This window comes from Dipodomys merriami, unplaced genomic scaffold (genome assembly GCF_024711535.1).
Source record: "Dipodomys merriami isolate MVZ:Mamm:240054 unplaced genomic scaffold, mDipMer1.0.p SCAF_2, whole genome shotgun sequence".
Lineage (NCBI taxonomy): Eukaryota > Metazoa > Chordata > Mammalia > Rodentia > Heteromyidae > Dipodomys > Dipodomys merriami.
In genome coordinates, this window is record NW_027203381.1 from 40,623,209 (window position 1) to 40,639,471 (window position 16,263).

The following is a 16,263-nucleotide window of genomic DNA, read 5'->3' on the forward strand; positions in this document are numbered from 1 at the left end:
GGAGATGGGAAGGGATGGGATGGTAGGGGATAAACAAAAGAGGAGATAACACTCAATAGGAAATGTACTCATTACCTTACTCATGTAACTATAACCCCTCTGTACACTGCTTTTACAATAAAAAAAAAAACACATTTTTTTAAAAAAAAGAGTCTCGGGCTGGGAAGATGGCTCAGTGATAGAGCACTTGCCTTGCATGCCTGAGGCCCTGGGTTCAATTCCTCAGCACCACATAAGCAAAAAGAAAAAAGCCGGAAGTGGCGCTATGGCTCAAGTGGTAGAGCGCTAGCCTTGAGCTGAAGAGCTGAGGGACAGCGCCCAGGCCCAGAGTTCAGGCCCCACGACCGGACCCAAAAAAAAAAAAAAGAGTCTCACAGACTTTACTGCCCAGGCTGTCTTTGAATGGTGATCCTCAAATCTCAGCCTCCTGAGCCACTGGTACCTAATTATATTAGTTATTTTTAATGTTCAACTATATGCTATGAAAAAATAAAAAACAGGATCTACTTAAAAATAATTGTACCAGCTGGGCATCAGTGGCTCATGCCTATAATCCTAGCTACTCAGGAAGCTAAGATCTGAGGATCAACCTGGGTAATAAAGTCTGTGAGACTCTTATCTCCAATTAACCACCAAAGAGCTTGAAGTGGAGCTGTAACTCAAATAGTAGAACGGTAGCAAAAAAAACGTCCAGGGACAGCACACAGGCCCTCAGTTCAAGCCTCAGGACCAGCACAAAAAAATAAGTAATTTAACCTCTATTGTAATTTATACTTTGATCAGCTACAAGAAAGCAGAATACATGTACACCACTAACGGTCATTACAATACTATCTTTGTTGGGCTAGGGATGTAGCTCAGTAGTACAATGCATGCACAGCATATATAAAATACTAAAAAATTACTATTTTAACCTCCAAGGCTACACCAAAAAATAATCTTACACATCTAAATCTTTTGGTTAAATTTTAATAAATTAACCACTTGGAGTTACATTTAGAAGCAATCAGTTTTATGGAAGCAATATATAAAGTGCTCAAACATTTATAAAGGGCAAAATCGTATTATTAGTTTAGATAACCAAAATAAAAATATAAGGTCCTAGAAGACTTTACTAAATCCTCACTTTACAGAGTTCCTTCCTGCTGCATATTCATAATTCAGATGGCTGCAATAAGAGAAAGAAATGAGAAAAGAAATAAGATTTAAAAAAAAAAAAGCAAACAAAGTGGAGCTGTGGCTCAAGTGATAAAGCTCCAGCCTGGAGCAAAAAAGCTAAGGGATACCATCCTGGCCCTGAGGTTCAAGCCCCATTACATTGGCACAAAAACAAAAAAGGACTATAATTTCTTTCTTTTACCCATTCAACATTTTGTCTATTGTAGGTCTTTACTACTTACCATGCCCTCAAAGCCAACTCTGTAAAGGTTTTTAGCACCATTATCCCAGAGAACATAAGCTGCACTATGTGGGCTTGATGCACTCCAGTCCTGGATTTCTGTTACCTAAAACAAGTTTAGGAGAAAAAAAACCTTTTTAAAAATAGAAAAGTGAGGAAAGTAAGAAGTTAGTTCTCTTGATTATATTTAAATCTTAAAAATTATTTATCAATCTGTATTAACTGGATCATGAGTACTTCCTTGCCAAACAAGTCATTCCTAAAATATAATTATCATTAAAGTCACATTTTTCTAGAATTATAAGGTAACTGATTTTTTTTTTAGATTTATTTGTAGGGTGGGGGGTATGAGGTTGAATTCTATTCTATAGCCAAGAATCCATGATCCTTCTCCTTCAGCCTCTTGAGTGATGGGATTATATACATATAACCCATGCTTTGCCCAGAATTATAAAGTTATTTTTACAACCACTGTAGAAATTTTAAATTGGAAGAGTTAGGGATTATACTAACAGAACAGAAAACGAACAATCTATAATTTTGATGCAAATTTTATGAACCTTCTTTTTTGTGTATACACCAATCCAGAGGCTTGAACTCAAGGCTAGCACTTGAGCCACATTTTTACTTTTTTGGTGGTTAAGTGGAGGTATTTGGCTTCAAACCTTGATCCTTAGATCCCAGCCTCCTGAGTAGCTAGGATTACAGGCCTTCAACACTTATTCAGGGAACTATACTTAACAGATTCTTTTAAAAACAGCATATTCTTAGGCTAGCACTGATGGTTCATGCCTATAATCCTAGCTACTCAGGAGGCTAAAATATGAGGCTCTTCCTGATATCCTATTCAAGAAAGTCTATGTGATCCTTAATTCCAATTAAGCACCAAAAAGAGTGGAGCTACAATTCAAGTGGTAGCCTTAAGCAAAAAAGCTAAGAGACAGCACCCAGGCTCTGAGTTCAAGCCCCAGTACCAGATAAATCAATCAATCAATCAATCAATCAATCTTCACCAGACACTGGTGACTCACATCTGTAATCTGAGCCTGTAAACCCCAGGAGGCTGAGATCTTAGGATCATGCTTTGAGTCAGCTCAGATAGGAAAGTCTGTGAGACTCATCTCCACTAAACTAACCAAAAAAGCTGGAAGTTAAGCTGTGGCTTAGGTGGTAGAGCTCTAACCTTGAATAAAAGAAGCTCTGGGGCAACATCCAGGCTCTGAGTTCAAGTCCCAGCACTGGCACAAAAACAAAAAAATACAACTGGCCCTCAACATTTGCTTATAGAATGTTATTCAATTTAGTATATAAATTCTCTTAATGTCACATGTATAAGATGATTTCACTTATTTTATCTCATGTTTTTCAAAAGTAGTATGTACTATTATTGTAACAAAGCAAGAACATAAAACTGATTATTCAAAACCTCAAGAATGCCTTTTGTTCCTCAAAAACATGTCAATATAACAAAACTCAAGGAAGTTCTATTTCTGTAGCTTCAGACTTTCATAACAACTACCTAAGATTTCCCATCCTTACCATATAATTAATTGTAGGAAGATGCAAAGTCACTTTTCAAAATGAATTATTTTTTTCTTTTCATGTACTCTTTCAAAAGAGGTTACAAGAAATTCTGCTATACCAAAAAAGAGAGTAAGCTAAGTAATATGATGTACTGGGGTACAGAAAAAGTGAAATTCTGCCAGGGAAAAGACAAATACCCATCTAGGACATCAAAGGAAGTTTCCAGTATAACTGCTGTAGTTATGTGGCAGGCTGTAGTCATGTGGTTCAGTCTAGACAAACTGAAGGATCTGATCACCAAAAGACCCACTGCAATTTCATCATTTTATTAACCTGAGGACATATTGCCCACTTGAGCTTGGCCCACATTTCATATATCAAGTATATCTAGGTTTTGTTTTATTTTGTGTCAGTCTTAGGGTGCCTGAGTTCAGGGCCTGGGTGCTGTCCCTGAGCTTTTTTTGCTCAAGGCACTAACACTCTACCACTTGAGCAACAGCTCCTCTTCCAAATTTTTTTATTTTTGGTCAGTCATGGGGTTTGAACTCTGGGCTTGAGTGCTGTCCCTCACTCAGTTCTTCAGCTCAAGGCGAGCACTCTACTGCTAGAGCCACAGTGCACTTCCGGTTTTCTAAGTGGTTTATTGGAGATAAGAGTCTCAAGGACTTTCCTGCCTAGTCTGGCTTTGAACCATGATCCTCAGATTTCAGCCTCCTGAGTAGTATTACAGGCGTGAGCCACTGGCACTATGTTACCTAGCTTGTATGAACTTTGTGTAACGATGTTCCCACTCACTCCTCTACCACCCATTCCTTGTCACCTAGACCAGCTGAGTTCCCCCATATTCCCTCATACACAGAGAATATTCTGCTTTAACCTATTCCTAAAACTCAGTGAGCTATGGTCAGCTTAGAAGCAAAATTATATAGCAACACACCCCCTCTGAAAATATTACTGCCCAATGCCCAGCAGCTAGCCCTACTTCTAACACCTGATATCTAGCCCAAGGCTCAGAATGACACTGCCAACTGAGTACCCCAATTCACTGTACACTCCTGTAATCTCAACACTGAAGAGACTCATGAGTTTCAGACCAGCTTGAGCTATTTTTTTTCTTTTTCTTTTTTGCCAGTCCTGAGACTTGAACTCAGGACCTAGGCACTGTCCTTAAGTTTTTTTTTGCTCAAGGCTAACACTCTACTCCACTTGAGCCACAACACCACTTCCAGCTTTTGCTGTTTATGTATTGCTAAGGAATTGAACCCAGCACTTCATCATACTAGGCAAGCACTCTGCCACTAAGCCACATTCCTAGCAAACTTGAGCTATATAGTGAGATTCTGTGTATATGTATACATACATATATATATATATGTATGTATATTGTGAGATTCTGTCTCAAAAAAAAAGAAAATAGAAAAAAGAAAAAATAATTACTATGGCAGTCCTCCATGTGACCTGAGAGGGGTAACAAGAGGCCAGTGAACTGGACGTACAAGTTGCCAATTGGCTGGGGTATAGTTCACAGAGTACTTGCCCAGTATGGCTAAGACATCTAGTTTGATCACCAGCCAATTAGAAAATAAATAAAAATAAAAAGAGTAGCTGCCTATTGTCCTTCAGAAACAGGCATTTAAGGAAACTAAAAATAAGTGAATTCAAATGATTTTTTTTGACAGTGCTAGAGCTTGAACCCAGAACCTTGATTGAATATGCTAAGAAAGCACTCTACCACTAAGCCGTACCCTTTGCCTGAAATTTTAATAGCAGGAAAGTAAACAGCATGAGATCCTCTTAGGGAGGAATGACCTAAATGACAAAATAGCAGAATGCCTATCTAATAACCTTTTCATAGCTTACAAACAAGCAGAAACATTCTATTTACTTGGAAATAAACAAACTAATAAATAAAAATTGGAAAGTTGTTATTATTGGTATGAAAAAAAATCAGCCAAGAAATTCATTTCTAGTAGTAATAAAAGCCTGCAGAATAGGAGATTTTTATCAGGTATGCATGAGACAAAGGCCTCATATCTAAAATACACTTAAGAGCTCAAAAAATTAAAGCCCTCAAAAATAACCTCTCAAAGAGACAATCAATTAATAAATGGGCTAAAGACTGAAAGAGGGACTTCTGAAAGGAAGAAGTAAGAATGGCCAATAGAAACATGAAGAAATGTTCAACATCTCTGGCCATAAAAGAAGTGCAAATCAAAACAACAATGAGGGGCTGGGAATGTGGCTTAGTGGTAAGAGTGCTTGACTAGCATGCATAAAGCCCTGGGTTCAGTTCTTCAGTACCAAAGAAACAGAAAAAGCCGGAAGTGGCACTATGGCTCAAGTGGTAAAGCTCTAGCCTTGAGCATAGAGAAGCTCAGGGGCAGAGCCCAGGCTCTGAGTTCAAGGCCTGGGACTAGCAAAAAACAACACTGAGATTCCACCTCACCCCAGTTAGAATAGACATTATCAAGAAAACTCCCAGGGCTAGGAAGGTGGCTAAGTGGTAGAGTGCTTGCCTTGCATGCATGAGCCCTGGGTTCAATTCCTCAGCACCACATAAGCAAAAAAGGCTGTTGCTCAAGTGGTAGAGTGCTAGCCTTGAGCTGAAGAGCTGAGGAACCGCACCAGGCCCAGAGTTCAGGCCCCATTACAAAGAAAGAAAGAAAGAAAGAAAGAAAGAAAGAAAGAAAGAAAGAAAGAAAGAAAGAAAGAAAGAAAGAAAGAAGAGAGAGAGAGAGAGAGAGAGAGAGAGAGAGAGAGAGAGAGAGAGAGAGAGAGAGGAAGGAAGGAAGGAAGGAAGGAAGGAAGGAAGGAAGGAAGGAAGGAAGGAAGGAAGGAAGGAAGGAAAGAGAGGGAGGGAGAGAGGGAGGGAGGGAGGGAGGGAGGGAGGGAGGGAAAGGAAAGAAGGAAGGAAGGAAGGAAGGGAAAGAAAGGAAAGAGAGAAAGAGAAAGAAAGAGAGAGAAAGAAAGAAAGAAAGAAAGAAAGAAAGAGAGAGAGAGAGAGAAAGAAAGAAAGAAAGAAAGAAAGAAAGAAAGAAAGAAAGAAAGAAAGAAAGAAAGAAAGAAAGAAAGAAAAACTAACAATACCAAATGGCGGGGATGTGGCCAAAAGGAAATTCTACTATACTGTTGGTGGGGATGTAAACGTATTCAGCCACTCTGAAAAGCAGTATGGAGGTTTCTCAAGAGTAAATATTAGAGCTTTTCTATGACCCAGAAAATCCATTCCTGGGCATTTATCTAAAAGAACACAAACAAAGCCACACTAAAGCTGCCAGCACAAGCACAAGCCTGTGCCGGTGGCTCACGCCTGTAATCCTAGATACTCAGGAGGCTGAGATCTGAGGATCACGGTTCAAAGCCAGCCCGGGCAGGAAAGTCCTTGAGACTCTTATCTCCAATAAACCACTAGAAAACCAGAAGTAGCGCTGTGGCTCAAGCAGTAGAGTGCTCACCTTGAGCTGAAGAGCGCAGGAACAGGGCCCAGGCCCAGAGATCAAACCCCACGACCGACAAAAAATAAATAAAATAAAGCTGCCAGCACAACCATGTTCACTGCAGCACTGTTTACCATAGCCAAAATATAGAATCAACCCAGATGCCCCTTAGTGAACAAACAGATGGAGAAAATGTGATATATACACAATGGAATTCTACTCTTCCATCAGGAAGAATGATACTGTACCACTTGTAAGGAAATGGAAGACTTGGAAAAATTACATTTATTGAAGCCAGACCCAAAGAAACAAGTTGCATCATTTCCCTCATTTGTGATAATTAGAATATACCTATAAAATTATACAGGTCTCTAAACAGTTACACAGTGAGACCCAAGGTGGATATTCATAGGAGCAGATCACAAAGGCTCAATGGTTATGTATATATGATCATATAAAAGAATATCTTACAAAATGACATCCAAGAATTGAAAACATGATGTTTTTGTTGTTGTTGCTGTTCTTTCTTGTTGGAAGGGTGGAGATAGGGCACAGAAAAAGTGGGACAAAGGGTTAACAAATACAGCAGTGGTACTCACTAAAAACTTTGTGAGAAATGAACAATACAGCTTGTGGGAAGGGAGGGGAAGGAAAAACTGGGAGTGTGGGATGGGGTTACATGGTTCAAAAAGAAATGTATTCATTACTGACTTATATAACTGTAACAGTACATTGCTTCTGTGATAACAATAAAATATATTTTTAAAAAATTTAAAGAGAATTTAATAATTCTTCCAAGGATGTCACATTTTCCCTTTTTCATTATAAAATTGCAGAATTTTCCTAAGTTTTTCTTATTATGAAAACCCTCAAAGTAATTTTGCAATAAATTTACACTTTTCTAGAATTATAAAAAAATAATAATAATAATTAGCATACAGCACTCTAGATTTACATGATGAATTAGAAAACTCTCCATACCTTTCCCCTACGCCCATTTCCTCCATCTTGATCTTCCCACTGCCAGTCAACTCCTCGTACCACTCTGGCACCTGCAAAAATTCCTCTGGCTGTAATCTTCTTAGATTTTCTACGAGACTCTAACAGAACCCTAAAAACAAAATTTTTATTTTCAAGTTAATTTTCATGTGAAAACATTGACAGAGGTGAAAAGTATTATACTTACTAAAAGAAAGATGCTATATTGCCCAAGATCACAAAAATTAAAAATTAAGTCAAAATGTAAACCTAGTCTAATCACTTCAATCCTCACTGTAATTCTTCACTCCTTTATAGATGGCAAATGCAAATCCTTTTATAACTGCCATACAAACAATATAAATGAAGGCCTAAGGAAAAAATAGCACTTACTACAAGGTTGAATAGCAATTAGCACTTGACTTCAAACCTTGGAAGACAACAGTTAGTGGCAGGGCTGTTGTGTGAACTGGCTAATATAAAACCATGTCAAGAGAATGCAAGTGTATCTGTTTCAGCCAATAGTTGCCAAGAACAAATCTAAGTGCTGAAAGACTTGGGGCAGGAAGGGTTGTTAATCTATAAAGTTAGAATATTCAAAAATATAAAGTCCTTTCCATACAACTCAAATTTGACTCCATCAAACTATCTCCAAAGCACTGTATGATTTACTGAATGAAATAGGGGGAAAAAATTCACACTCAATTATATGGGCCAGCTTTCTTCCCCCACAACTATCCATATCTCTAGTTTTCTTTCTAATCCTTCTTAATCATATAGCCAGAGTTGTCTTTAAGTTTTAAATTTTATGTCATTGTTCTATATTCATTTTTAGGATGCCCCTATTATTCCTTAACTTTAATTGTAAGAAAAAACATAATATGTTCAAAATTCTTTAGTTAATAAATAGAACCATGGTATGACCTATTCTAGTTATTTCTCCATAACTCAGTGTATTCTTGCTCCTCTGGATAATACATTCACATGAAGGTTCTATCAACTAAAGTAAATGAATACTTCTCTCATTGCTTTTCTTTTTGGGATCAAGGTTTGCAAGGGAGGGCCTGGTGCCCAGGACTTGAACTCAAGGTCTTATGCTCACACTCAGTTTTTTTGCTCACAGCTAGTGTTCCACTATTTGAGCCATACTACCTGTCCAACCTTTTGGCTGGTTAATTAGAGATGGTGTCTTAAGGACTTTTCTACCCAGGCTGGCTTCAAACCATGATTTTCAGATCTCAGGTGCCTGAGTAACTAGGATTGCAGGTATGAGCTACCAACACCCATCTCATTGCTCTTAAGAAGCATAATACATATTTCTTTAATAGTCCAAAGTATCACATGATAATCACTAGTGATCCATTCTTTTCCTTTAATTAAGCTCTTTCAGAATAGTGTTTTATTTATCTATACATCACAAATAATACCTGCCATATGGTCTTAATTGGTTCAATCAATGGGCCCTAGAGTTCATCTGGTAGCAATTAACAGAATAGAAGGCATAATGAAAAGAAAATAATCAGTCTCTCTGCAATGCTCTTCTACTTCCAAATGTCAAATGTTAAGTCCCTGTGCTAGAGAAGAATGGCCAATATTATCTTGCTAAAATATGTATAATTCCACCTTTATACAGTTCCTCTCTCAGTATTCATTAAGCTCAATCCATGCCTAGCCTGCTATTTGCCACCTCCAAAAGTGTCAATAACTATTTCCTAATTCTTTTTTTTTGGGGGGGGGGTGTCCAGTTGTGGGGCCTGAACTCTGGGCCTGGGCACTGTCCCTCAGCTCTTCAGCTCAAGGCTAGCGCTCTACCACTTGAGCCACAACGCCACTTCCGGCTTTTTTCTTTTTGCTTATGTGGTGCTGAAGAATCGAACCCAGGGCCTCATGCATACAAGGCAAGCACTCTACCACTAAACCACCTTCCCAGCCCACTATTTCCTAATTCTGTTTTTAAGTCTAAGTTTAAAAGTTTGAATATAAACAAGGAGTCACAACTAAAGAAAATCTTTCTTCTCCTACCGCTCACTTCCTGGTGTAGTAATTCTGTAAAAGCGATGCCTTAAGTGATGCTTATCTCCATGATAGCACACTGTGCATAAGTCATAGTTTGTACACTCTGCACACTTCCATCGAATGCCAATGATTGGTTGTTGGCGGCAGGTATCACACATAGTTCCATCATGCTTGATGCCTATTAAAACAAAGATACATGCTTACATTGCTTACAAATATTTATCTGTATACTATTCCATAGAGAAGAAATAACTGCATTTTATAAGCTAATTAATAAAGGGGGAAGTCATATACCACATATTCAAGACAACAGATCTAAAATACTATATTCAATACAAATTACAAACTAAACATGTTTTGTTTCCATTAGTAAAAATAAAACTAAAAAAAATAAAAGGTAGCACTACCTTGCTGTCCATCCACTGAACCATTAGGTTCAATGAAGAATAAGAAATGCAAATTCTTTATCTCCATGTATGTGTTCCAGACTATAAAAACTCAGAAAGCTTTGCAAGAATCTTAACAATTTTCCAGGTAAACAATAATTCCAAGAAAAAAGAAAATTTTATCCTCTTGATATCTTGTTCTTTTCCCATAAACACTTCCATTTTACAACAGGAGTGAGGGACAATGTACCTTCTCTATTGTGATATTAGTATCACTTGCTCAATAACTTAATAACTAAATTTTCTAAAATAGTAGGTTGCTTGTGGCCATTCATGTCACTATTTTACAAACACACCCTGGATGGTCAAACTAAATGTTGAATAACAAGCAAGGACTATTACAATATGTAACAGTAACTCTCTAGATTCAAGTTCTGACTGTCATTAGCTACCTTTATGCCCTAGCAAATGTCACTGTCGAAAACCCATTGTACAACTAATATGTGCTAATCAAAAAAAATCACAATTTGCACAAAAAATATTGGTACTGATTTGGGGGCTGGGAAGGTGGCTTAGTGGTAAAGTGCTTGCCTTGCATGCATGAGGCCCTGGGTTCAATTCCTAAGCAGAAAAAGCCAGAAGTGGCACTGTGGCTCAAGTGGTAGAGCACTAGCCTTGAGCTGAAGAGCTGAGGGACAGTGCCCAGGCCCAGAGTTCAGGCCCCAGGACCAAAAAAAAAAGGTACTGATTTCAAAATAATATTGGACTTAAATGAAACAATATTAACAAGGCTAAAACTGACTAGTTGGTAAATATATTCATAACAATGTATTACTTCTAATTTTCCTAAATTAAAATTTTCCATAATTAAAAGTAAATGATCTCTCTTCATTCTCAGAACTTCGGCTCCCATGGGCTGGGAATGTGGCTTAGTGGTAGAGTGCTTGCCGCCTAGCATTCATGAAGCCCTGGGTTTAATTCCTCAGTACCACATAAACAGAAAAAGTCTGAACGCAGCTGTGGCTCAAGTGGCAGAGTGCTAACCCTGAGCAAAAGAAGTTCAGGAACAGTACCCAGACCCTGAGTGCAAGCCCCAGGACTGGCAAAAAAAAAAACCTTCAGCTCCCTTCATAGAAACCCGTATGTTCTATAAAAGCAAGCAATTTGTTCTAAAACTCAAGAATGCAAGAACTGAAGTATAAAATAGTACTTTATAAGATTCTACAGAAGCAATGTATTATTCATTTTCTATATCCAGGTACCCAGATTCCAAACATAGAGGCAAACAAACATAAGCTTGTGTTTGCATTGAGGTGAGGAAGAAAACTACAGGAAGGAAGGAAAAAAGGAGAGGAGAAAGAAGGGAATGAGTACTAAAAGGAAACCAAGATGTATACTCAACCGAAAAAGAATGTATAATATCCCAACACCAAGTATCTTTTATGAATAATCCTTCTGTATTCTATTACATAAATCATTGATTGCAGAGACAAGGAAGATAGTAGACTTTGGTGTCTACTAATTCATTCACAACTATTTTCCTACTCCTACTGGGAGCATGTGGAGCCTCAAATATCTCTCTGTCTCTCTCTATCTCTGTCTGACTCTGTCTCTCTCTTTTTTGGGGGGGGGGGATCAATCTGAGGCTCCCATTCTGGGCCCAGACGCTGTCCCTGAGCTTTTGTGCTCAAGACTAGACCTCTCTACCACTTGAGCCACAGCTCTACTTCCAGCTTTTTGTGGTTAACTGGAGATAGTCTCGTGGACTTTCCTGCCCAAGCTGGTTTCAAACTAGAATCCTCAGATCTCAGCCTCGTAAGTATCTAGGATTACAGCCACTGGAGCCGGGCAAATATCTCTTTTTTGTAATGTGAAGAAATTGAAAGAAAATAAATATGACTGGGAAAAGTCAAGGCATGCAAAGACTGAAAAGTGCAAGTAGGACAATGTTAGTTCAAATCAGAGTAAGGATAGGAGAGAGAGCAAATCATCTTAGAGCTAGCTTAGATTTGGTGGCTATGAGCTATAATATCAGGTGTAGAAGGAATAAATGAGAAGGTATAATCATCTTTCAGGAGAAAACAACAGGTAAGTATTTGAGATATTTAGGATGAGGCAATTAAACAGTACAATGAGCTGCAAGAAGACGAGCCATGGTGGAAAATTCCTATGTTCTTAGCACTGAGGAGGCTAAAACAGGAGGATTTTGTGTTCAAAACTAGCTGAGGCTACACAGCAAGATCTTGTCTGGGGGGAAAAAAAAAAAAAAGGCTCTACTGGCTAGATGGTGGCTCACACCTGTAATCCTAGCTACTCAAGGGGCTGAAATCTGAGGATTGTTGTTCAAAGCCAGCCAGGGCAGGAAAGTCTGTGAGACTCTTATCGCCAACAAACCACTAGGAAACCGGAAGTGGTGCTATGGCTCAAGTGGTAGAGCACTTGCCTTGAGCTGAAGAGCTCAGGGACAGCACCTAGGCCCAGAGTTCAAGCCCCATGATGAACAAAAAAAAAAAAAAAAAAAAAAAAAAAAAAACTCCATTTATCAGTACATCTGCTGAAACAATACAGAGGATATTATCAGCATGATCCCAATACAAGGATGATATGCAAAAACTTGTAAACCCTGGAACAGCTGATACTGGAAGCTGACTAATCTTTTAAATTTTTCAGTGGCCACTTTTTGGTTATTAATGTGCCTAAGAAGTACATCAACAACAAATAAAACAGCCAAGAAGACAGTCACTAACCAAAAGCAAATAACACATAAATTAGAACTGGGGATATGGTAGAGCACCAAGTACATACACTCATAAGTTCCTGTGATCAATCCCCAGGACAAAACCAAATCAGAAGAGTAAAGTTTCAGAACAATGATAAACGAGTAAACCTTTCAAATAAAGGAAGAGGAAATCAAAGGATAATGTTCAAGAAGAGGTTTCATGTCTTAGCAGGAAGATGGAAAATAATCAGACACTTAAGATATTAAATTAATTAATTAAATTAATATCAGACATGATTTCTGGTCTACATATTTATATTGCCACATTACATGTTAGAAATAAGGCTATGTGATTTAGTATCCTAGTTCTATAACTTACTAGTTACATAATATATAAAATTAACTTAAGCTAATCTATTGCCTATATTATCTACAAACTGAGAAAATACTTCCTTTCATATGGATATTAAAATGATGAAGAAGTGAACATTTTCTGAAGTGCTTTTAAACAAAATTAAGTATCAGGAATTATACTGCATTAAATTAATTACTTCTTGAGACAAAGTTTCACTATGTATCTCAAGATGACCTCCTACTCTAGGTCCTCTTGTCTCAGACTCCTGTTGAGACTACAGGCATGGACCACCAGACCAGCTAATTTAGTTCTAATATAAATTTGTTAAATGCACTGGTGTATTCCTCATATACTTAAATAATTTATCAAAATCATTACACACACAAGACCAATTATGCAAAATTTATACAGAAATCAAAGTTCCCAATTTTTTATGTGTGAATTAAACCCATTTTAACACATGATCCACCTTCTTCATGACTATTCTCTTACTACTGTATCTCATTTTTCCCTAGAGTTGGCTTCCCAAGGGTTACACTTTTTTTTCTTGGTTTCTTTTGATTGTTTTCACTCCTGAAATGCCAAATAAAAATTTTATGTGCCAACAGATGACCAACCACCATCAAATATTAATAGTGTTGTTTTCTATACTTCAGCAAATTTAAGTCTGACTATATCAATCACAAAAATTATCAGCCATAGGACCAACAGAATCACACTCTAAATAGAATGTAAAATAAAAACCATCAGTTTATAGCTAAACAACTCAAAGTTCAATATTCCCTAGTCTATGCTTCAGTCTTTTAGAATAAATATATAGCAAAAGCTAAATTGCAATTGTTACCTACTTACTCTTTCCTTCAAAGGGTATAAATGAAAATGACTTGGCTCTTTTCCTTTAATTTCAAAAGGGAAAAGTGCTCAAAAAAACAAACTAGATTAACCAGTCTTAGTCATCCCTTAAGTGAGAATCTACCATAATTTTCCTTTAAATCACTATATATAATCAATTCCATGTAACATTTATTTTTGAATAATAATTCTGAAATTCTATCGTTCTTACAGGAAACACAACTGCTGAAAATTTACAAAGTTGAAAGCTATTCTACCTCTGACAGAATAAGATTTTTAGGTAGCATCTGAAGCCTACCAATAAAGATCTTGAAGACCTGTCATGAGTTAGGCTATTAAAATGATTTTGAATTTTCATTAAACCACAATTTTTAAAGAGAAATGATAAGAATCATAATATATTTTACAAGTCTTTTAAAAATTCACAGATTTGAAAACTGAAATAAATGGATTATATTACTGTAAAGCTGACAATGTCAAAAATGAAGAATTGTGCCAGACTGTACTTCCAATCAGGTCAGAGCTCTTACTAGGACCACAGTGGAGTATGATCTACTTCCTTCCATACTGCATTTAGGTAGCCATTTATAATTGTTTCAAACTGTTACAAAGGAAGTAACATTAGCAAACTTCTAAAGATAAGGCATAAAAGCTTGGTTATCAATATGTCTCTCTACCCCTCAATATAAACACCCTACATATGCATTAGAGCTCTGAGCACAGTAAGCCTGGATACCCTCAAACAGCCACAGAGGAGATATCATACAGAGAAAACACAATAGCTAATGAAGAAATGCCTTAGGAATCCTGGCTGCACTAGCCTCATCTAGCCCCAGCCATTGTATAGTAGAGATAAGCCATTCCTCACTGTGCAGTATCCAAATTCTCAATCCATAGGAGCCACGAGCAGCATACAAAGCATATTAATTGCCTTATACCATTCAGTTTTAGAGTAATTTGTTATCAACCATAGTAACTGCAACAAATTAAATATTTTATGATGTTTGTTATAGGTCTCTAAATTACAATGTACCAAAAAATAAAGAGATAAATATGATTTTTTTAAAAAAGGACCAAACGAAAGCCAGTGCTTAGTGGCTTATACTGTCAATCCCAGCTGTGCAGGAAGCTGAGATCGGAGGAATCACATTTCCAGGCCAGCCTAGGCAGAAAAGGCTGAGTGAGCCCTGAGTGAAAAAGCCAAGTGAGGGAATGAGGCCCTTAGTTCAAGCCCCAGTTACTAGCCAAAGCGAGGGGGGGTGGGGAGGAAGGGAAGGAAAGAAAGGCAGAGTGTGATGGTGTGCGCCTGTCATTTTAACTACAGCAGGAATCATAAATAGAAGGTTCAAAGTCCAGATCAGCCTGAACAAAAATATCCAGATCCTATCTCAAAAACAACTAGAGTTAGGAGCGTAAATGGGAGCACAGAAATGGAGGAACCAAGGGTGAATAAATGCAACAGTGGTACTCACTAGACACTATGTTGAAAATGAACTACACAACTTGTGGGTGGGGATGGAAGGGAAAAATTAGGAGAGAAGGAAGGGATGACACATTGTCCAAAAAGAAATGTACTCATTACCTGACTTATGAAACTGTAACCACTAGGTAGTTCATCTTCATAATAACAGTAAATATACATATATATGTATGTGTGTCTGTGTGTGTGTATATATATATACACACACACACACACACACACACACACATATCAAAAAGAAAAGGAAAAGAGTGAAGGAAGGAGCGGGTATGGTAGGGACTGGTGAAAATGTTGAAAGGGATGACAGAAAGGGCAACATTGATCAAGAATCATTCATAAATTGCTTTGTTAAATGGTAACTCCTTTGTACAACCACTTAAAGGTAATTTTTAAAAGAAAAAAAATTAAAACAGAAAGGTTTAAAAGCATGTCTTAAGTGGCAGAGTACCTCAAGGGCAAGGCCCTAAGTTCAAACCCCAACCCAATACCTGCAGCAAACTGCTGAGGATGACTAGGGTGCACAGATGAGAGGCACTTTCACGTTTTGCTCTTTGTACTTCTGAATAGTTTAAATTTTGGGGGGGTCTGGTTGTGGGGCCTGAACTCTGGGCCTGGGCGCTGTCCCTCAGCTCTTCAGCTCAAGGCTAGTGCTCTACCACTTGAGCCACAGCACAGGGCCTCCTGAATACAAGGCAAGCACTCTACCACTGAGCCACCTTCTCAGCCCCCTGCCATCAATTTTTTTTAAAGACATAACTAAAGATATTCAATTGTTTAGATTAAGAATAAAAACTTAACTATAGAAGTGGTAGATTCTCACCTTGAGCTGAAGAGCTCAGGGACAGTGCCCACGCCCAGAGTTCAAGCCCCACGACCGACCAAAAAAAAAAAAAAAAGAGTAAAAACTTAACTAATGTTAAAAATATGGAGCTGCTTACAAGTACATTATGTTAACTCAAAAAAAATTCTATACAGTTGAAACCAAGAAAATAAGTTGCTGAAATGCTAAAAATATCATTCTATCAAGTAGTTTGCAAGGAATTACAATATAACATTTTGTCAAAAAAAATTACACCATACATCATACATAGAGAACTGCATAGGGAGCAGGAAATGC

General features: G+C 37.7%; 1 protein-coding gene across 1 annotated transcript in view; it reads right to left on the reverse strand.

Annotated features, from left to right (window-relative positions):
* Mib1 (MIB E3 ubiquitin protein ligase 1) overlaps window positions 1–16,263 on the reverse strand; it is a 117,188-nt gene that overhangs the window by 83,829 nt on the left and 17,096 nt on the right. Inside the window, exons 2-4 of the mRNA XM_070029453.1 lie at window positions 9,361–9,532; window positions 7,342–7,471; window positions 1,401–1,505 (exon numbers count right to left, since the gene is read on the reverse strand). Of these exons, the coding sequence (XP_069885554.1) occupies window positions 1,401–1,505; window positions 7,342–7,471; window positions 9,361–9,532 (407 nt within the window). The remainder of the gene's footprint in view (window positions 1–1,400; window positions 1,506–7,341; window positions 7,472–9,360; window positions 9,533–16,263) is intronic.